Raw genomic sequence first — 21,994 nt, 5'->3', positions numbered from 1 at the left:
CTCCTTGTATGGACTTTCAGTCCAACTACCATGAAGCTTCATTGCTAAGCAGTCTACTGTTGCTAACCATTACTTTTGTTTTTGATTGTTTCCGGGAATACAACATTACTGTGCACCACCGCTGAAGAAGGGCCATTATGGCGCGATTAGGCATATATATTTCCTTGGGGTAGTTTTACGGAATACATATTAATCTGCCTGTCTGTCAATAAACAGAAAGTGTGTGCAGTCTTTCATTTCCAGTTGAAAAAAATGAAATTGCTCATTTTGATAATTACTGTATTCTCTTTAAAGAATCTATCAGATAAATCGCATTAAATATCCAACTGTTACAATTACAAAAGAGAAGGGACGTATTTGTGAATCCAGGGAACAAAGTTTGACACCCTTGTGTAAACACCAGGAAAGTTTGGTCTTCCACATCCATGTCCCCAGCTAACAATGCCAGTCAAAATCCACTTCCCATCACTTTTTCTTCGACAAGATAAAGGTCCACCTGAATCGCCCTGCACAAAAACATAAGTACGAATACATTTGTCTGATGACCATCAAGCTCATCATTAATGTGTCTAAAAGGTTGTGTTCAAAGTTCCTTTCTGACGTTTTTACCTAGCTAGTCACTATGCAGTTCAGGAAGAAATAGTGTGAAATTCCTAATATCACTTCATAATTTTAGAATTCTTACAATCAGAAAGGTAACTTAATTCAAAAATTTGATTCTTTAGACCAAGAATAGCATTGGAAGATTCTTGCAGGAGAAAACAACTTTCACATACCCCTAAACAAAAAATAAACCTCAGTAGTAGTGGTGGTGGTAGTGGTAGCAGTAGTAGTAATAGTAATGGCAGTAATGCTTAACATGTATTTAGTGTTATCTGCATGCCCAGCATATAGTTTTGGTCACAACAAACTTATGGTTATCTTGGAAGGTTGACTGCTATCTCTGGACCATGCAACTTCAGCAATTGGCTCACAGTCACAGAAAAGACAGAGATTCTGCCTAGTTAGCTGGGTCCAATGATGCAAACCTAACAGCCAGTAACTGAGTTTTCACATACAAACTATATTCACTTGAGAGTTTCTTCTGATACCTCAACTACAAAAAGCAAAGGCTGCAATAATTCAGTTGAAACATAATCCCTACTGTACTAATTCTTTCATTGTAACAACTACTGTATCTCAGAGGGTAGGTAAAGTTACAACTTAAAGGCAAAGACAAGAAAACAGTTCAAATTTGTCTCTGAATTCCACCTCCATAATTTTATACCTAATCAAGAAAATTTTGCCTAGTTGAGAAACTGGGATTTTTACTTATTGCTACACCAACTCTATAAGTCAAATTCATAAACCTTGATGGCTATGTGAAACAGAGCTATGTAACTGACCAGCTGCAAAAAGTACCCAAAACATTATAGCTTCAGCATTAGAGAGGCAAGGGTTCAGATCCCAGCCTTACTAGCTGTATGACCTCACTCTCTCTGTGTGTCAGTTTCCCCTTCTGTAAAATGGGTATAAAGTGATTTGAATAAATTTATATGACCTATATGTTTACCACAAAATAGGATCTCAGAAGATAGAAGTATTGTTACAATAAAACAAGTTTTGGGTCACCATTTGCTCAGGTTGAAGGAAGATGTAGGAACAGCTCCCACTGTCCTCCTTGTCCTCTGAATCATCTGTCTACTATTTGGTAATCATGCAGATATCTGCATAGATTGGAATCTCAAGCTCAGAGAAATATCCCCCACAAGGTGATCTCTCAGTGTATCACTTGTGGGACAAACCGGAGGCCTACATATGAGTTTTCTCTGTCCCCGTTCCCACTACTCTTCCCATCCCTTCTCCCCAGCCCGTGCTTCAGAGGTGTGAGTAAATGAAATGCTTGTAATTCAGAAGTACAATGGCTGCCACTGAGGAAATAGGGAGAAATTCTGAAACAAAGTGTGCATAGGGTGGGGGAGGGGTTGGTTGGTTTTTTTATGTTTGGGTAATAAGAAAATCATGGTGGAACGGCTGGCCTCATCATGTAAATGTAATAGGAAATGCATGGGGAATAGAAAACTGATTTAATAGAACCCATTCTTTCACCACCTTTCCCTGATCTTCAGTAATTAGGTTATGATTAATATCTGGGAAACACAGATAGAGTAAGAGACATACCTGCCCTAGTTATTCCTGATGTCATACAGACTAAACACAAAAGCATTTATGGAAAGTACAACACATTGAGCAAGAAAAAAAAAGAGGACTTACTTTGCAGGCATCTCTCTTGCCTGACATTACTCCTGCACAAAGCATTCGAGAAGTGATGATCCCATAGGTGGAAACACAGAGGGTTTGATCAATGAGCTCCACCTCTGCTTGCTGCAAAACAGGGGAGCCTTTATTATCTGTAAAACACATTGGAGGGAGAAATCATGATGATGTAATGACTATAGTTCTTCAAGGTTTCATTTGAACAGTCACCTCAGATTATCTTTTACCTCAGAGTGATTCTTTGAGATAATTTATATTATTATCTCCATTTTGTGATGAAGAAATGTAGACCTAGGATACAAAAGTACTTGCCAGATGACACAGCAAGTAGCAAAGGATTCAGACCAAAGGTCTGCCTCTATCACCTGAGTAACTGTGCCATGCTTCCTCACCATGTACCTCTTGCTTTCAGTGGGACTATGAGTCAGTGGCAATTCCTGCCAGAGTTTACTGTACCAGAGGGCTCCTTAAATAGAACAGCATAACTGATATTCAGAAGACTCTGAGGTATCATAAAAACATAACCATTTTATTTAGCTCCTTCACTTCCGTTTTCACCTGACTAAAATGATTTCTAAAAATTAGCACACACACATATACTCATGATATACTCATGATAAGTTGGTTGAGTAGACTCTTTCCTCTTGTCATATATGATAATGTAATTAAAGCACTGAGCACAGTAACCTATCACAGTTACCAGTGTTCAAACAGCTATCTTCCCTCACTGGGACCCTGACACCTCAGCAAACAGATGAATATTATTATTTCAATAACAAAATGAGGGCTTTGAGAAGCTGTCCACCATGAATCTTTAGAAAGTATCAAAGAAAAGCTATAAAGAAAATACGAGAATTCCAGACAATAAGCTTGTCCCCTAACCCCTTTGGAAAGGACTGCAAAGGAATCTACAATGATTGGGAGATCAAGGGAAAATATTAACACTAACCTTTGGGGAGACATCCATGAAGCTTTGGATTCTTCCCCTTACTATATATTCAGATTCAGCCACGAATCCTGTACCATGGAAAATTTTGGCAAGATGGGTGTAGGAACTTCCTAACATACAGCCTGACCTTTAGACATATTGAAAAAGATCCCTTTTCTAGGTGGAGGAATTGTAAAAAGGCATCTACTCTGGGTGGATGAACGCTAGTGCAAGCCCCGGGCCTGAATTTGTAATCTGGGGGCAAAGAGCAGACTGAATTCAGCCTTCACAATCTCCCTTGGCCAGCAGCCCTGATGCAGGATATATGTGCACAATCTTTCACATATTGTCTGAGTTGACACACTGGAGTGTGCATATGTGTGTCCTCTCCTTTCTAAAGAAAAAAAATCATTTCTTTGGATGAAAAGGGAACCTAAAATTGAGGAGGACGTGTTCTTCTATGGTAGAAAGTGAAGCACCTTTCAAAGTTTGAAAGGGGTCAGTAATGTCCAGCCAAGCCTGCCTTGCTCATACATTCCCTGTATCAGGTGGGTCTTTTACAGCAGGTAGAAAGGGTCATAAAACAGGGATGAATCCAGAGTTTTTAGGAGGCTCAAGGGTGAGGACATACACAAACCCTCTCTGAAAAGTGCAAGAAAGCACTACATCAACATAAGTTGCCATCATTGGTAGGGGAAGGGTACAACCATTGTTCAGACACACACCTGCTTCATGCTTTCGTCCCCAGCCCGTCACCCAGCACTTCTCCCCACTATGCAATTTCTGACCAGTGGGAGGAATGCATATTGGCTGTATGAGCTGTTTCAGGGTCTCAGGCCAAGCAACACTTAGCTGTAGCAAAGCAATATCATAGTCAAATGTCTGACTGTTATAGTACTCGTGGACCACAATTCTTCTCACAGGAGAGACAAACTTGGCATTCCCCTGCACATACATCCCAAGGTGAGCAGTCCATGGTGTGGGGTCCGACAGTCTGACAGAAAAGGAATGAAACTCAAAGTTAGTAGTTTGAAGAAGTACATATCTTTTGGAAACAAGCACTCTGTAGAGAGATGATGCTGAGGGGGAAAAAAGGCCTGACTTCCAGTAGCTTTATTTTAACCCCTGACTCTGCCCAGGGACAGAGCAAAAAGCACGACTCTGAGCCTTCCTTATCTCCTCTGTTAAAACCAGAGATGAAGTAAACAGGCTGAGGTATGTTCCAGAGAATTCCCTCAACAGCATCCTAAGGAAATGCCTGGAAAATTTCTTGCCATTTAGTATTTTCTAAACTACACACAGATTGAGAATATTGGTAACTAGAATTAATTTGTTACACTCTTCCTATTCAAGTATAACAGTTAATGGTGACACACGGAGTCAACAGGTGTTGTATTGGGATCTTCTGCCAAGTTCAGATAACACAAATACCAAGGTGGATAAGAAATTAAAGCAGTTTAGCAAGATTGTAGTGAAATTGCAAGCTACCAGAAACCTGAAGATCACTGGGTCACTGCTCAAGATAACTACTCCGAGGAGAAACAAACTCTATCCCCTGATCAGTCTTCTGAATTCTAATTTTCATCTTAACCCCACCTCTGGTCTCATCCAAGTCTCAGAGGGGCTTGTAGTCTGCATGCGTCTCAATCTCTACCAACGTAACAACCAGGGAGAAGAAGGGTAGAGAAGAGAATATGAAAGTTTTAGAAGAAAAGTAAGTACCCAGCTCAAAGAATGTGGGCACTGATTTGCTAGGGTGACATCTTGTGGGTGGCACTGGAGACCCTGAGCACTTTGACAGCATTGGAGACTAATGATCACACAGAGGTGACACTATTTTAGTAATTAACATGAAATCTGTAATTTCCAAGAAAAGCAAATACTCATTAGAGTACTAAATTGAAAAATTAGAATGAGAAGGAAATGAGATCATTTTTGCATCTAAGATCCAACAGATCTCAAATAGGTTTAAATTTTAAGTGAGAATACTTTCTAAGCTTTCTTTTCCTCCTTAGCTGGAAGACCATTCATCTCATAAGAATCCTATTGGCAAAGGAGGACAGAGTCCCTCCAAGGCCAATCCTAAATGGACCTTCCCAAGATCCTCCTTCTAATCCAAAAAGGGATGCCTATACTCCAGCCATCACTCAATGTTGCCCTTTTCCACATTCTTCAGACATTCTCTTGCTGCCTCTCTGACTTGGAAACCCTATTTTTATTTCCTCAGCCCACTAAAAAGCCTATTCATCCTTGATGTTTTCCGTTGTGTGCTTTCTTCTTCGTATAAATAATATCTTTAAAAAAAAGGTTTGGCAAATAAGTGGTGCCACCCCCCAAAATAAATAAATAAATAAATAAACAAATGCCCAGTTGAACTGATTGTCCCCAACAGCAAGCTTCTTCCCACAACTTGAGGGCAGACATGTGGTCTGTAGTCAGAGTGTGCAGCTTGACAGTAAGGATTGGGATGCCCTACCTATTTCCATGGAAACAGTGGGCTGCAGAGAGAAGCCACTCCCTGGAGATGACGGAGGCACCGCAGTAGGCAGATCCAACAAAGTGGAGGCTGACCTGCCACGGCCAGGCCCCTTCCTGGGAGTCAGAGCCCCCGATGATGCGGTGGAGGGAGGAGGAACTCCTGCTGCAGCCTTTAGTAGAAGAAGGGTCACATGACTTAAAGGCAGACTCACAACTGGAAATGAGGTCAAGTGCAGTGCTGGGCTGGGAACTGACTCATTGAGTCATCAGTTTGAAATTTCCTTATCTCGACTAGAGGAAGCCCATAGATCTGTCTGAAACCAGCAGCAACAGAGCACTCCCATCCATTGAGAATGTGCCCTCACATGGAGTTTCTATGCAGGACTGCATGTGACAGAGGAGCCTGGAGTAAAAGCTGGCCGGTGTAAACAGCAGCCTGGAGTTAGGTTGCTAGGCTGTATTCCAAATGTAACCAAATTGAGAACGTGACTGGGAATCTGTGCTGATTTGAGACAAAGTATTTGGGACTGAATTTGTGAGGCTTGGACAAATGAAAATCCACCAAAAACTAGTTGCCAGAGCACTTTCTTCCCAGTGTAAACAGCATCGATGGGGATGTACAATTAATATATTGCAAACATGTCACCCCCTAGCCAATTAGAGGCCATATGACAAAAAAGAACATCTAGCAGATTGCAAATATTGGGTCTTAGCCAAAGGTAGAACCAGCACTCGTTATTGCTCATGACATAAGGCATAATTAAAAGTCATCCACTGAATTACACTGTTTCTTTTCTCACAGACAATTTCAAGACCCTCTTCCTCGATTAGTGTTACTGGAAATGAAAGTTCTCAGTATAAACATGTACAGCATTAATGTTATTGTCAAGAAAGAAGAATACAATACAACTCTAGAGCTTTCGTTTCTGAGAAACAATCTCAGACTCGGTTTACCCATTTTAGCTATTATTTCTTGGGTCTGTAGCAACCTCTACCAGGAGGATCTTACCAATAGAGGAATGACAATGGCAGACGGCTATTGAAACAGGAATGCAGGCATCCGAGGAGGAACTTTCTACTTACTGCAGCCATCTTCGTCACTTCCATCTGGACAATCCACTATGCCATCACATTTTGCATTTTGTTTCCTAAAGCAAATATCATTACCACACTTAAAAGTTCTGTCGGTACATGGAATGCCTAAAAATAAGCAAAAGAAGAAGTGGTTTTTCCTAGGCAGAAACAGATCTGAGTGAATGACATTGAACGCTGCAAAGAATGGGTTAGTCATGGGATTGCTGTTTGCTGCTCTAGGACACACTGACAGAGAGACACAGAGCACTGAACCTTTCCTTCGCTGAGAGCCATAGGAAGGCAGGCAGATGGGCAGGTAAGCAGGCAAATCAGCTGAGAGTCAGTCCAGCCCTCTCCACCCTTCCACTGTAGGATGCAAAGGACTTGGCCATACCAGAGGCTCTAGGCCAAACCTCTGTGCTATTGCCTTGTCTTATTCTCTAAGATTTTGAATAAAAATCACTACCACACTCAGAACTTTTATATCATTTGGGAAAAGACAAATGGAGAGATAGTGTGAATTACAGCACATTTGTTCCCAACCATGGAGGTGGGCATTTCTGTAGGGATTAGATTAGGAGGTGTCCCTTCACTGTCAGGTCCTCAACCTAAATGGCATTAAAGCAAGTAAGCAATGAAAACCTATGAGTATTCACGCAGGAACACACATACACACACCAGTTAAGAGTTAGAGTGACCAACTGTCTCATCTTGTCTGGGACTGGGGGGATTCCAAAACAAGGGACTTTCAGTGCTAAAACTGGGAAGATGGTCACTTAACCCAACAAACTCTGGTTCTGATTTAGAAGAGTCCTATAGGAAGAACAGAGCGCTGTGAGCCCGTCCTCACTCCGAGTGCAGTTCTGCTCATCCTGGCCGTTCTCACAGTCCCTGAAGCCATCACACACTAGAGGGCCATGCTGCCAGAAGGAGCTGGCATTGCAGGCAGGCTTGATGGTCACTAGGAGAAGGAAAGACAGAAGCTCATGAGCCTGAAACACTAACCTTGTTTGCCGATGGCCAACGATGCCTCTCTAAGCATGCAAATCATTAAAATGACAAATAAAACACAGAGTATATTTTCCTTGGAACTGACATTTCCATGACAAAAAGCAAATAAACCTTTGGTAGGATTCCTGGCACTTGACTTTGTCAGATCTCACTATATGTGAGTTATAACATATCTAGTACACCATAACTAATCTATTTTACAGAAAATAAATACCATAAGCTATTATCTCAGTTGAATTTGTCAACCCACCTAAAGAAAGTGGAAGTATACTGAAATTAGAGATTTTGTCTAATTTATTTGGTCACTAACCAAACAGTAAGTGTTCAATAAAAGTTTGTTGAATGAATTAATGAATGTGAGATCTTAGAGGACAACAGACTTGTGGTCTGTGTGTAAGAAAATGCCAAAATTATTTTATCCTGCTGGCCCTGGTGATGCTCCTCTGTAATTCCAGCTCTTGGGAGATGGAGTGATCATACATTTGAGGTTGGCCCAGACCATATAGCGAGACTGTATCTCAAAAAAAAATATTATTTTGTCCTGAAATTGGTGTTTAAACATCAGTGTACATCTATCACATTTTTATTCCTTGGAATATTTCTTCTAATTGCCTTTGGAATGACAGCAGACACACCATACTGACAAGAACTTTTAGAAGGGATGGTTTCTTAGACATTTCTGGTTCAGTGAGAAGTTATTGGTTTATCATTTACACTTCTTTTTACAGGAGTATTTCTTGTCTTATTCGGATCCCCTGAGGTTGAGGGGAGGACATTACTGCTCTGAAATAATTCATTATAAGTTTCCCACAGTGCATAGATGACACCAAGAGAAGAGTTCAAAAAAAGATAATACAATGAGAAATAATAATTGTCAAAAGTAGTTATTATAAATTGCCAGTCTGGAGCATCAGAGCAGAGAATTATAATGTTAAAAAAAAAAAAAGCTCAGTCACTATAATGGTCAGTATTTATTTTTCTTAAGAAATAGAAAGCTTGATAGATTTAGATAGCCAATGAACCATAGTTAAGAGGGTTTTATTTTATTTTGTCAATAAAAAAGGTATTCGAGTCACAGATTATTTTTTCGAGTCACAGGTATATCTTTTCATAGTTATAGTATATTAACTGTAATGCTTCTCCAAAGACAAGAAAAAGATTAAATGGAACCACAATTACAATTGTATTTGAATGAAACTGTGGATAAAGTGTTGTCAATGATGTCACATTGTTTAATAGACTATCTTTCCTATGTTTTTTTCCCTGAAACTGGAGATAAATTGAGGAATGGTATGCAAAAAATAATGAAAAATCAGGACACAGATTCTCCACCCAAGTGGGAATATCCAATACCCCACCCCTTAGTCATTACCAGTGTGATAGTCCACGTAAACTATGTAGGTTGAAAACTAAACTAACCCTTTTATTCTTAAATAGCATCTGTGCTCCATAACCAAGCATGCTGAATTTGCTGCAAATTCCGAGCTTCTCTTTAGATAAAGGATGTGTGCTTACAGACAGGACTGTTAGGTTCGCTGTGATAAGATTGTGATGGATTAAGTTATTATCCACAGGTTTTCGCTCCCTGTGGTCATACGTATGCACTCCACCCTTGCCATGACCCCAAGGAGTGTGGAGGAAACGCCCTTTTCCTCGACTTTGCTCTCAGCTACATGACTTGCCTTGAGCAACAGAATGTGATATGAGTAATGGTGTGCCAGTTGCAAGCTCAGGCCTTAAGAGGAGCCATGTGGTTCTGGTCACTTCCCCTTGTCTGTCACTGCCAGTGGCTAGTCCATTGGCTCAAGGAGGGAAAGAGTCACAAAGAATACACCTGACCCCAGCCTGGGAAGAATCAAGTCCAGGAGGATCCAGTGCTTCAAGCTGAGCCACCCAATTGAGCTCAGCCCAGATCACTGAAATCCAGACAACCCATGGATTCATGATCAAGAATGAATAATTGTTTTAAGCCACTGAGTTTTGGGCTACTTTGTTACACAGTGATAGATAACAGCTACAAAGAATACAGATAAACTAGATGTGGTGGTACAAGTCTATAATCCCAGCACTCAGGAGGCTAAGGAAGACCATGAGTTTGAGGCCAGCCTGAGCTACATAGTAAAACCCTGTCTCAAAAAAAAAACAAAAACAAAAACACAAAGACTATAGATATACACCAGAAGTAATAATGGCTCTGTGAAGTTTCTGATTCATAACAAAATCATATTAAAAGCAGAGTACCCACCACAGAAAAGTTCATCACTTTCATCAAAGCAGTCATTTACTCCATCACAGCGCTGTGCCTGAGGGACACACAAACCGGAGGAGCATCTAAAAGATCCAACAGGACAAGCTACAGGCAATAAGAAATAGAAAATCTGGCATGGGTCCCTAAAAATCACCAGACCATACTATCAAAGAACTATGAAGTGTTAAGTGGTTAGGGATTTGGCAAGGTAACAGGAGTAATTATATGATTTCTACATCCAATCAAGGCTATGGGTAATTAAAAGGCACACAATAAAGCAGAACTTAAATGAGCAAAGGAGAAAGTGAATTAATTCAACAGAAGCTCTGAGTGAACAGGGCACTCAGATCACTTCACGATCAAACTCCATAGCCTTAACTCAGTGCTCTGGCATTATCATAGACTCTAATGGGAAAACCGGAAGACACCTAAGAGGCCATCATACTGAAGGTGCAGTCTTTATATTCCCCAGGGTATTACAGATGGACTTCTGATGTCTCTGAACTCTCTGAGATCATTTGTATTTTTTTCATATGTCTTTAAGCACATTTTTAAGTGCTCTCTGTTCCAAAATATTAGAAACCACTGATCTTATCAAGTTGAACTTACATGCATTAGTGCCTGGTCTCAAAATCCAGGACTCCTGTACCCCACCTCACTGCCCATCATTCTTTCCACTTCAACCAGGCTGCTCATCAAAGATCCATTTCCTGCCTATCCTATGGGCTTAGGGATGAACGCCATATGGTCAGAAATGAATGGCCAGGTCAACCACTGCCTCAATGGCACATGATGGAGTGAGTGGATGGTCTGCTGGGAAAATCATCATGGTTTGAAAAAAAAAGCAATTCTAACTAAGATGGCTCAGTACTCCCGTGTCCCTGATAGAAATTATAACACTGTGACATTCAGAGTGTAATATTCTGAATCCAGAGGCAGGTATATTGGAGATTGACAGGGAAGGACAACATCTTAAAGGAGCTTTCTCTCAAGTCATAGTCTCAAGGACTCCTCGATGAGTGACCTTTACTTTTCCCTGTTTCAAACAGGTCTAGAATTCCTAGAACAAGTTGTTATTGACACCTTGCAGCTCCAGTGATTTCCTCAAACACTGCCTTTTCTATGAACTGTTTCGGGGCCACTGTTCCAGGGGTTTCCAGTGTGAACTTCAAGTTCCATATTCTGAGGGCTGATATCTGAACTCTGTAAACTAACCAGCACTCCCTAGTTATCATAGAACAAAGAGAATCAAGCCTGTTGGCCACAGATCCTCTATTTGTTAGAGTAAACATCTTATTTACAAAAAATTATGACTACCAAGAAAAACAACAAAAAGAAGTGGGCTTGTCCTGTATTTTAGGAGTGGATGTGAGAAATTACATTTCAACTATAAATCAATGTAAAAGATAAATTATTTTTTCTACAATTTAAAATATAAGACATAATTAACACAAATTTTATATATAACATACTTAGTATATACATAAGTAATGCATATTTTATATATCACTTATTAGTTTGTATTATATTTATGTATATTTGTTAAAAAACTATTTTTTTAAAAAATACATAGTAGGAAATAACAAAAGTAAAGCAACATTCCTTCTAGAAGTTGTCAGGTTTAGAGTTACAAATGGTTGACCTGTACCTAACTAATTGTACTAGGCTTTCCTAAAAAACTCACACCAGACTTACGTTGACTGATGCTGTAACTGCCATATTCTACCAGGAGTGGCTTGTCAGAGAGCCCTGAACTGCACTGGAGCTGGACGTGAACCAGAGGGCTGGGCACTCGGAAAATCGTCTGGTGATCCACGTAGGAACCACAGTACCTGAGGAGGTAAGAGTGGAGAAGGACATGCAGCTCTGGATTCCATTGACTGCATTCCTATTGTTAGCACATTCACTGCTACTTAGGTCCTTCAGCTTCACAAACAGAAATGCTTTATGGCGTAGCTGATAGTAGTTATTCTTTCCATGTTGTGTGGCTGTGATCCAGTAACTTCTGCCCCCTGAATTTTCCTCTGCTAAATACAACAATAATAGTACTATCAACTTTTGCTTTCCTCACCAACATTGTAATCAGAACTATGGATTTAATTCTTTCAGTCTTTTCTCCTTTTTCAGTGTAAAAAAAAATTGTATTAACAAGAATGACCTGTTTTTATCCACAATCCTCTCTGTAGAGCAGAGTGGAATCTTTGAGCTCAGGTTGAAAATATGCAAAGAATTCTATCAATACTTGAAGCAAAAGACAACAACCTGAATTCAATCTAAATTGAAATCTGATCTGCACCACTGGGCTGGTCCTTGGCAAAATTTCAAAGACGTAATATGTACCTATGATATTTCCAGACCTTGTTTTTCTCCTTACCTCTCATCACCTAATGTCAGTAGGGTTCCTAGTAGCCTTTTGAGTAAATGTCACTCTGGATAATAATTCTTACTATAGGAGCCCTGTGGTTAATGGAATATGCAGTGTTATCAGACTGCAGGCCCAATGATAAGTCAGTCCACTGCCCTGTGTGGGTGAGGCTCTCCCAGTGTGAAACCTGGCAGGTCTCTATGGGAAACAGAGCAGACACACGGTTTAGGGGTGACATCCTCACCTTGAACCTGTGAATGCCAATCACTAGGCCCCCAAAACACTTGGAGATTACTCATGCTCCATGGAGCAGACACTAGCATTCAGGAGCATAATCTATGACTTCAAGGCTTAAAGAAGGAAAGCATTCATGTGTTATTCAGGAAGTCTTTTGCGATTGCCTGAGGGCAATCCTGAACCGAGGGTCTGATAGGCCAGCAGGGGTGGCCACCTGGCCAAGTGGAAGCCAGCATCTGAGAAGCACATGAAAGACAAGTGAAGCTTTTGTGACTACAGTCACAGTGTGTGTGTGTGTGTGTATGTGTGTGTGTGATCCATTAGCAGACTTTTCTTGCAAACACGACCCCCCGACACACACTCAGGAGTATTAAGGAGGAATCAAGAAAAGAGGGAGGGATCTTTGCATCCATGTTTGGGCTACAGTTGAAAGGGGGATAGTACACAACTGTGCATCATAGTGGTTTATGGAATGAAAGTGTAAAAAGCAAGAGACTAGAGAAACCTAGCAAAAGTCAGTTTACATACATCATGTAAACACATGACCAGTAAGGAAGTGAGACATAAAGAAGTGAAGTAACTTGTTAAGGTTCAAAAAGCAAGTAGAACTAGGATTTAGACAGAAGTTGGCCTGATGCTAAACTCAAGCACTTTCCAGCACAGCAAAAAGCCTTCCTCTCAGGCTTGCTCTGCTAAAGTTATAGAAGGGCCATTACTTCGTCAGGGCTCCTATACTGCATTCTAGTGGCTGTATGCACACTTCATCCCTTGTCCTCTGCACTATTCAGGGAGTTCCTTAGACTTCCACCAGTCACAGTAATCTTTTCCTCCTTCCCTACTGTAGCCCCAATTCCTTAAGGGACAACTTCCCAAAAAGATGTCTCATTAGTTCCATTAAAGCTTTTCCTTTCTAGGTGGAAAAGATGATAAGGGAAGGGCTGGTATTTTAAGTCCTGAGGGAACAGCTAGCATCCAATGAATCTGATAGGATTTCAGCCAGCCTATAAGACTATAGGAAGAACTGGTCCTTGGGAAGAAAGTATTTGGGGCAGAGAGCATGTTTGGTGTTGCTTGGGAAGAGACCCTTCTCCTACTTGCCACAACACATTCTAAGGTGTTGTTGTTACTTAGGGAAAAAGAACCTTTATTCTTCCCAAAGCATAGTTCAATCTTAGGCTTACAACTTCACAAAAGATTTATAAAGATTTTTTTTCCTGGATCTGTGCTTTTTTAAGTACCAAAATAAAGTATCTTTGAAACTTTGGAGCACATTCTATTGTATTTCTTCACTCAATGCCATTTTCAAAGTTATCTTGTTAGTCACATGGGTAGCTAATATTTTTGATGTGCCATATGCATTATTTCATTGACTGCTTACAAAAAAAATTCACATTAAGTAAGAATTATTACTTCATTTTACAGCCTCAAAATCAAAGAAGTTAGATAATTTGTCCTAGTTTAATATAACTACTAAATGACAGGACTGGAATTGTTTTTTGATTGTTTGTTTTGGTTTTTTTATTGTGCTGGGGCACATTGTGGCATTTACAAAGGTTCTTACAATATATCAAATATATCATACTTGAATTCACCCCCTCCGTCATTCTCCTTTTTCTCCTCTTCCCCCTATTCCTGGAATCGTTTCAACAGGTGTCATTTTTCCATTTATAGACATGTGCTCACAGTATTCACACCATATTCGCCCTCAAACCGAGCTCTTTTGACTCCTACATAACAGACACTTGATTCCATTATACTCCCTAATGGAGGACAGGATACATTTTAATAACGGATCCAAGAATGCCTTTAAAGCTGATTGGGTGTCTTCCAATGAAGATAGGACCAATGACTGTTTTGCAAGTAGACTGATTAAAGGAACTAAAAGAAGGATGTGGTTCAGGAAAAGTGCTTAGAAAGGAGCAAAGAATGAAATAACAAGGAGCAAAGAATTAGAAGGCAAATCCTTTAACCTCACAGGATTCTGAAAGTGAACCTAGAAGCTATTCTGCTGACAAGATAAAGCACCCTGCATTTCTGAATACGGATTGGGTTAGATGCCTATTGACTAGCTGTTATTCTTTAGAAGAAGACAAACAATAACAGCTAAAGAATAAATCAAGAGTGAGAATGAGGGGGTCTGCGGTGTTGCTCGGCAGTATAGGAGTACATGCTTAGCCTGCACAGGTCCTGGATTCAATGTGGGGAGGGACAAAAAGAGTAAGAGTGAGGACTTGCTAGGTTGGTTCAGGAAGCCCAAGCACCTACATCTCTGAGCTCCCAGTCTTAGGATGTAGCCAGTCCAATAACCCTTTTCCACCATGCAGAATTGGCTAATGGTCTCTAACTCATATACCATTGAAACTCTTCTTTATTATCCCTCTTAACAGCTCCAAGATTTGAAAACTTTGTTTACCAAGTGCTTTTGTGAAATATAGCATATACACATCAAGAACCCAGCAGCAGATAGCAGAGGTGAGGCAGAAGCCTTGAGGCATGGGTTTGAATCCTTCCTTTATCACTCAGGAGCTCAGTGAGCTTGTGTAGGTTTCTTAACTAGTCTATCCGTCAGTTTCCCTCTCTGTGAATAGTAAAGTGCAAACTCTTTGGGGACAAGGAACCCAAGACTGAACTTTTTCATCAGATTTTTTTCACAAAAGAAGATCACTTACATGTGCTCGTTAATTTCCCACCATCCATGCTCACAGCCTTTCATACCCTTCTTAGTTATTGAATAGTTGTGAAATTTCAATGCTATGCCAAGAGTTGACAGGGGAGTCTGTTGAAAAACAAACACCAAGTCAGAAAAATGCTTCCTTCCAAGAATGTGTTTCAAGGTAAAATTTCCTGCTCATACAGTACTAATCCTCCTGGCTTGTTTTAAGGGTGTTCTATTCTATTCTTTGTATCTCGTGGTCCTCAGTGGTATAACCAGTTTCCCTGAACAAACCAGAATAAGGAGGACAGCATGATGGAGAATGGAGTGGACAGCCAGCTGCTCAGGGAGCTGCAAAGGACCCTACCATCTGTAGCATGAACCAAGCAAGAGAAGGGAATAATACATCTTATTGAAGGCTATCCCAGTTTTCTTAGCAGTTCCTACACATTTTATTTTATGAATATTAATGTTATGTAAATTGCTGCATAAATAACTGTGATAATTAGATCTGTGGATCACCTTGCTACCATTACACATTGCTTTTATTTTCCTATTTTCAAATCAGGGCTGTTTTGCCCTGTCTTCAGTGTTGCCTGGCCCTGAGATTTTGAACAGTTTCCTTTTTGTTTATATGTCACCAGCAGACTATTGCCCATCCTTTTTGCTCAGTTTTGCTGAATCACTTTTTTGTTTACTTTGTCTTCTGAAAATAACAGTAAGTTAGATTTTAGGTAATTTGTAATTCAATCCTGTTGTCTTTTTCTTTAGATGAATTTTATTCATTGACTTGTATCACTCTGGCAGATTTTTGGTTTTAATTATATCACCATTGTATGTATTCTGCTTTTCTGTGTGTGTGCATGTGTGTGTGCGTGAGTGTGCATGGGTGTTTGTGCATGGGTGTGTGCAGGTGTACTTGCTTCTTTCTAAAATGCACTTAAATAGAGGCAGCTACCCTTCACCACCTACCTTTGAGAGAGAATTGATAAGGTACTTTACACTTCTCATTTAAATATCACAACCACCCAGTTAGGTTTAGTGTAGTTGCCAATTTATAGAAGAAAAACACATAACTAACCAAAGATAAGTAACTTTCCCAAGGTTAGAAAATGCAGACCAGAGATCCAAACCAGTCCTATATTTCTCTGACAGCCACTCTTTTCCCAGTGTATCACTCTTATTGAAATGGCATAGCAGACTTAAGAGGATTGTCTCGTGTTCACAAAAGCCCAGGGTTCCTAGGAAGATGCATTCATTTTTTTCCCAGCACTGACATCCATTTGGTTAGTTGTTCACACACACATGACAATGTACAAACTGAGAGATAATATCTTAGATAATCAATGTAAATCTTAGGATGAAAGAATATTTTCCAATGTAATCACCTACCAAGAAGCTTGTTTAGGCATTTACACTATGTTCCACTGCTTCAAAATGAAATGGATCTATTTGCACTGCTAGCCACCAGTCCAGAGTGTCTCCATAATGAAAGGAAGTAAATTCCCTTGAACACCAATTCCACTGACACCAAATTGCACACAGTTCTACATTTGTGCAGATTGACCAAGAGACAGTACTGATATTAACCTGCTTGACAAACGGAGGGACAAGGTGTAGTTTAGCAAAGTATTATTTTAACAAGTGAACAGAAAAGTAGGTTACTTCCTTCTATGGTCTGTATTCTCAGTTTCCATTCCCTACTCCCTGCCTTTGTGTTGGGAACTTTAACCAAGTAAAGGAAGGCAGTCTCCTGATCTGAACATAGGATCATTATGTCATCAGTGAAGGCAACAGGATACTGGACACAACTTACCCTTCAGTCACCCTAACTTGTCAGAGGTTATATACACACGGCCCAAGAACCTACTTTAGAGGAGCACTGGAAATTTTCACAGCAAACATGCCTACATGTTTCCTTCACAGAAACAGGGCCTCCAGGCCATTCTATCCATTTCCTCAGTGACTCTCATGTCCCACAGTGACCCCTGCTTATGTTTAGGGGAACTAAATTGAGTGATGCTAGGCAGATGACTTCTGTGATAAAAACAATTCAATGCACTGCTCTACCTTTTCTTCTAAGGTCTTCTATGATTCTAAGGTTTTTGAAAAACAAAAAGAAGCAAGGCAAAGGAAAGGAAATGTTCAGCTAAGTGATTGCTACAAAGCATGGGGAAGCTGAATATCTTCAGAAACCTAGAAAAGGGGTGGGGGATGAATTTATTTATGAAGGAAGCATGATTCTTTCCAGTCCTCCTCGTCACTTTGTATTTGAGTGATCTCTGGCAAAAGGTTTGTCCTCATCTCTCTCCTTTTCTAGAAAATGTGTTAAGAATATCTCTCCCAGAACATCAATCTGACTGAGGTCAGCCAGGCTCAGAAGACCAAACATTGCATGCTCTCCCTCATATGCGGGCTTTAGATCTAGAGCAAATACAGCAATGTGGTTGGACTTGGGGCACATGATAAGGAAAGCACACATGGGAGGCATGGGGATAGGTAGGAAACCCAAAACATGAAAGTGTTTTATGTCCACACTGCAAAGGAACTTATACAGAAACCTTAAAGCAACAGAAGTCAATATGAGAAGGGGATCAGGAACTAGAAAAAAGGATATTTAGAGATGAATCAACTTAGAATGTAACACATTTGTACATGGAAACAATACGAGGAATCTCTCTGTATAGCTATCCTTAACTCAACTAGCAAAAACGTTTTGTCTTTCTTATTATTGCTTATGTCTCCTCTTCCACAAAATTAGAGATAAGGGCAGAACAGGTTCTGCCTGAAAGTAGTGGTGGGGAGAGAGGGAGGGAGGGGGAGAAATGGCCCAAACAATGTATGCACATATGAATAAATGAATTAAAAAAATAAAATAAATAAAATGATTAAAAACAACAAAAAACTGTCTAAAAGAAGAAGAAAAAAAAAAGAATATCTCTCCCACATCACAGGTATGTTTTGAAGACCAAATAAAAACATGTGTGCAGAAAACACTGAACTGCTAAACAAATATGGACATCATACTACAAACTCTACCTTTTAAATTTTGCTTATTTGTGCCTTCTTACCCTATAGAATATAAGCGCCATGAGAACAAGGACTTTTTCTTGATACCAAGTGTCCCCATATGGGGCCTGATACAGAGCAGACATTCAGTGAGCATTTATTGAGTGGATTTAGAAACTGTAGGAAAAGAATCAGATGGACTTTAAGCTGGAGCAAGAGTGAATCCTTTTCAGATAAATTAGACCTTAAAACTCAACTGAAAGTGAGTTTGCAAAGGGGTTGATTACTCTTTGCTAAGTCTGGAAATGAGATGAGACACAAAGAAAGATTGAGGATAGAAACCAACTTTTGATTAACAAAGTTTTATCATGATTTGTTCAATATTTTTACTACTTAAGGCATCTAGTTCTTAGTTGTTAATGAATTCAAAGCTGCTTTACAAGTGAAAAAATAATTTTGGGGCTGGGGGCATGGCTCAAGTAGTAGAGCATCTGCTTAGTAAGTGCAAGTCCCTGAGTTCAAACCCAAGTACTGCAAAAATAAATTAATTAATTAAAAATAATTTTTACACTGACTTCCATTCACAGAAATTTCTTCTCACAAAACTATAGGAGGCTGTTCGAAACTTCTGAGGGAACAGAAGTTCCCTCACCATCACCCCAAGAAGATAAATGTGCTTTTTGGAGAGACAGAGATGTAATGTCTTTCCTTCTTCCTTCCCTAGACCTTCCTTTCATCTCCTCTTCCTCACTCATCTTCCCAATCCTCAGGCTCACTGGTCATCCAAAGCCTTAAAGCCTGAGAACCTCACAGTGAGCAAGGGTCCAGCATCTTTATCTTTTAATTATTTTTTTCTTTTAATTATTTTGGAAATGATTGTGATAATGATAACAAATAATTTAAGGCTCTATGTCTCAGGACATCGACACCAAACACAGATTTAGGCAGAGCAGTTTCCTGAACTATTTAACTGGCAGGACTGTGCACAAATGATCACACACCCTCCTGCCTCAGGATCCTCTCCTCAGATGTTCCCTTTGGTGCAACATTTTTATCCTAGGTATCTACAAGGCAGTTCCCTGTCTCTCTCCATTCTCTACAAATGTCCCCTTGTAGATAGGCTTTTTTGGACCATCCTGTTTAAGATAACAAACTACTATTTGCTTCCCTTCACACTCCCAACTTCCCACTCAAGCTATGGAGCCCACTTCTCTGCTTTATTTTTCTCCATAGCATTGTATCACCATATGGCATATGACAAGCAGCAGTGGTTCGGGAACCCCATGGATATCCGAATCTATGGATGCTCAAGTCCCTTCTATAAAATGGCATAGTGTGTGCATGTAACATGTTCTTTAAATCAATAGTTATGATATTCAATTCCACATAAATGCTACACAAATAGTTATAGTGTATTGTTTTAGGAATAATGGTAGGAAATAATCTGTGCAGGCTCAGTTCAGATGCATATTCAATCTGCTGTTGGTTGAACCCACAGATGCTGAAGGCATAGATATGGAGGTATATCTGCACATGTAACTTGTTTGTCACCTGTCTCCCCTCACTGAATGGTAATCTCCAAGAGAGAAGAACTTTTTAAATTTTCTGTCTAATTTCATAGATTCTCAGAGTCTAGAGTAGCACCTGAATGCCTGGCCTACAGTAGTCATTCAAAAATATACTGGTGAACACATATGAAATAGAACAATGAACCCTCCAGGAATTGCTTTAAGAGAGGTGGGGAGGGAGTCGAGTGAGGGAGATGTTGGGTGGCCTAACCAATGTACAATATAAGCTTATTCAGATACTGTCACAATGAATCCCTCCTGTACAATGAATATATACTAATAAAAAATTTTTGAAACATATTGATGAATGTAAGCTACATTTACATCTAATTACAATGCTATACAATAATGACTTTATATGAGGACACTAAGTGAGCATTGAGGACACTGAGTGAGCATAGGTGACACTTTTCCCTGTCTCCATATGTTACTATACTAGGAAAAAGAAAATAGTTTCAAGGCTGAATGTGTTCTCATGCTCATATGTTCTCATGTATGAAAATGGAAAAATGAGACAGGTTGAAACTATCTCAGGAATGTGGGAATGGGAGGGATAAAGGAGAATGATGGAGGGGTGAATTTGACTATGATATATTGCAAGAGCTTTTGTAAATGTCACAGTGTATCCCCAGAATAACAATAATATAATAAAAAAGATCAAAAACTCAAAAAAAAAAAAAAAAGGGCAATGCTCTATCAGGCACCAGAGGAGGATGTGTATAAACTTGCACTTTGGTTTGTTTATACAACTAAAATGAATATTGCCTAATTTTTTTTGTTATTTTTATTAATTCCTATTATGATGAAGTAATTAACAATTGATAAATTAGCTCTATCATAATAAAACAATTGATCCTGCAACAATGCCTTTTCATTTTTAAAATACAAATAGACAAAATAAATTGGAAAAGTAAGCCCAATCTGCTAAGAGTTGTTAATTTGTCAGTAGAGAGTTGAAATTACAGCAAAATTTTATTTTTTAGATAATATAGGAGATTTCAATATTGTAAAATCAAGTGATACTATATTTGGAATTTAAAAAACAAAAGTAATGAAAATTAAGAATAAAATTCTACTAAAAATAGGATAACGGAATTTTTCTAAGATACTAGTAAAACTAGGCTACCTGAAATTTCCAAGTACACTTGCAATTTGGAGGAAGGTAGCTCGGGTAATATGGACTTGAAATTTTCCCTTCAAAGCCAGTGATTTCTTTGACCAACATTGTGTTTTCACACTCTGAAAAAGAGATCCACACACAAAAGATTTGCAGCTGTGAGATTAGGGAACATACACAGCAACATTTCTCTAATTACAAACACACTTCCTTAATTAACAACTGATTTGTTTGTTGTACTTTGAACAACCTCTTCCCTTCCCCCCGCCCCGTACCTAGGAAATTCCTGCTTGTGTAACATCCATGATACCTTTCAGTTCTCTTTTTTCCTTTTTGCTTTTGAGTCACCCAGTCAACATCTTTGTATAAAAATTTACTTGTTCTCGCTCTTCTGACTGGGCCTGGAGGCGGGGTTCCTGACTAATACTGTTAGTATTACAACAAAGCCTCAGAGATGGAAAGACTACAGCATCATTACAAGAATTTATAAAAGTGACTTTTTTTTAATTGGAGAAGACTTACTTTGTTCTGGAATGACCTCAAAATATGCCCGGATTCCTGACAGCCTCTGTATATAAGGAGACTTAAGTGTTACCAACATGAGATTATTTGTAGAAACAAATGACATTAGTGTTCTTGTAGGTTCACAAATTCTGAAACCAGAGAACACAACAAATGTATATGAATAATAGGTTATTGAGGACTGGGCCTTTATCCTACACTAATTCACTATGAAAGATGCTAAACCATTAAGCAACTAAATCCAGGTAAGTGCTAGTGTCTTTTCTATGAACAGTATGACCCTCATAGCTTTGTAGTGAGGATTTCTGTGTGTGCGTGGTATTGAGGATTGAACCTAGGGTCTTGCCCTTGCTAGGCAAGGACTCTGCCACTTGAGCTATACCCCTAGGCCTGTAGCAAGGATTTAAATGAGATAATAACTAAAAATATCTAGACGGATAGGAAGAAACGAACAATCATCAAGGAATGGAAGCCAGTGGTAAACTTATTTTTCATTGCATAGCCTTATATAGTGTTCGAATTTTTAAT

The 21,994-nt window shown here is 39.4% G+C and overlaps 1 protein-coding gene across 1 annotated transcript in view; it reads right to left on the bottom strand.

The window, feature by feature from the left end:
- Nucleotides 1-262: 262 nt before the first annotated feature.
- The window catches only part of Tmprss7 (transmembrane serine protease 7), a 32,921-nt gene continuing 11,189 nt past the window's right edge, over nt 263-21,994 (bottom strand). Inside the window, exons 8-18 of the mRNA XM_074073106.1 lie at nt 21,467-21,627; nt 20,954-21,066; nt 15,267-15,373; nt 11,691-11,827; nt 9,993-10,100; nt 7,587-7,697; nt 6,746-6,862; nt 5,661-5,832; nt 3,910-4,178; nt 2,254-2,390; nt 263-506 (exon numbers count right to left, since the gene is read on the bottom strand). Coding sequence (XP_073929207.1) covers nt 336-506; nt 2,254-2,390; nt 3,910-4,178; nt 5,661-5,832; nt 6,746-6,862; nt 7,587-7,697; nt 9,993-10,100; nt 11,691-11,827; nt 15,267-15,373; nt 20,954-21,066; nt 21,467-21,627 — 1,603 coding nt within the window. The 3' untranslated portion in view covers nt 263-335. The remainder of the gene's footprint in view (nt 507-2,253; nt 2,391-3,909; nt 4,179-5,660; nt 5,833-6,745; nt 6,863-7,586; nt 7,698-9,992; nt 10,101-11,690; nt 11,828-15,266; nt 15,374-20,953; nt 21,067-21,466; nt 21,628-21,994) is intronic.

This window comes from Castor canadensis, chromosome 5 (genome assembly GCF_047511655.1).
Source record: "Castor canadensis chromosome 5, mCasCan1.hap1v2, whole genome shotgun sequence".
Classification (NCBI taxonomy): domain Eukaryota; kingdom Metazoa; phylum Chordata; class Mammalia; order Rodentia; family Castoridae; genus Castor; species Castor canadensis.
The sequence above is the reverse complement of the archived record's forward strand: the minus strand, read 5'-3'. Positions and strand labels throughout refer to the sequence as shown.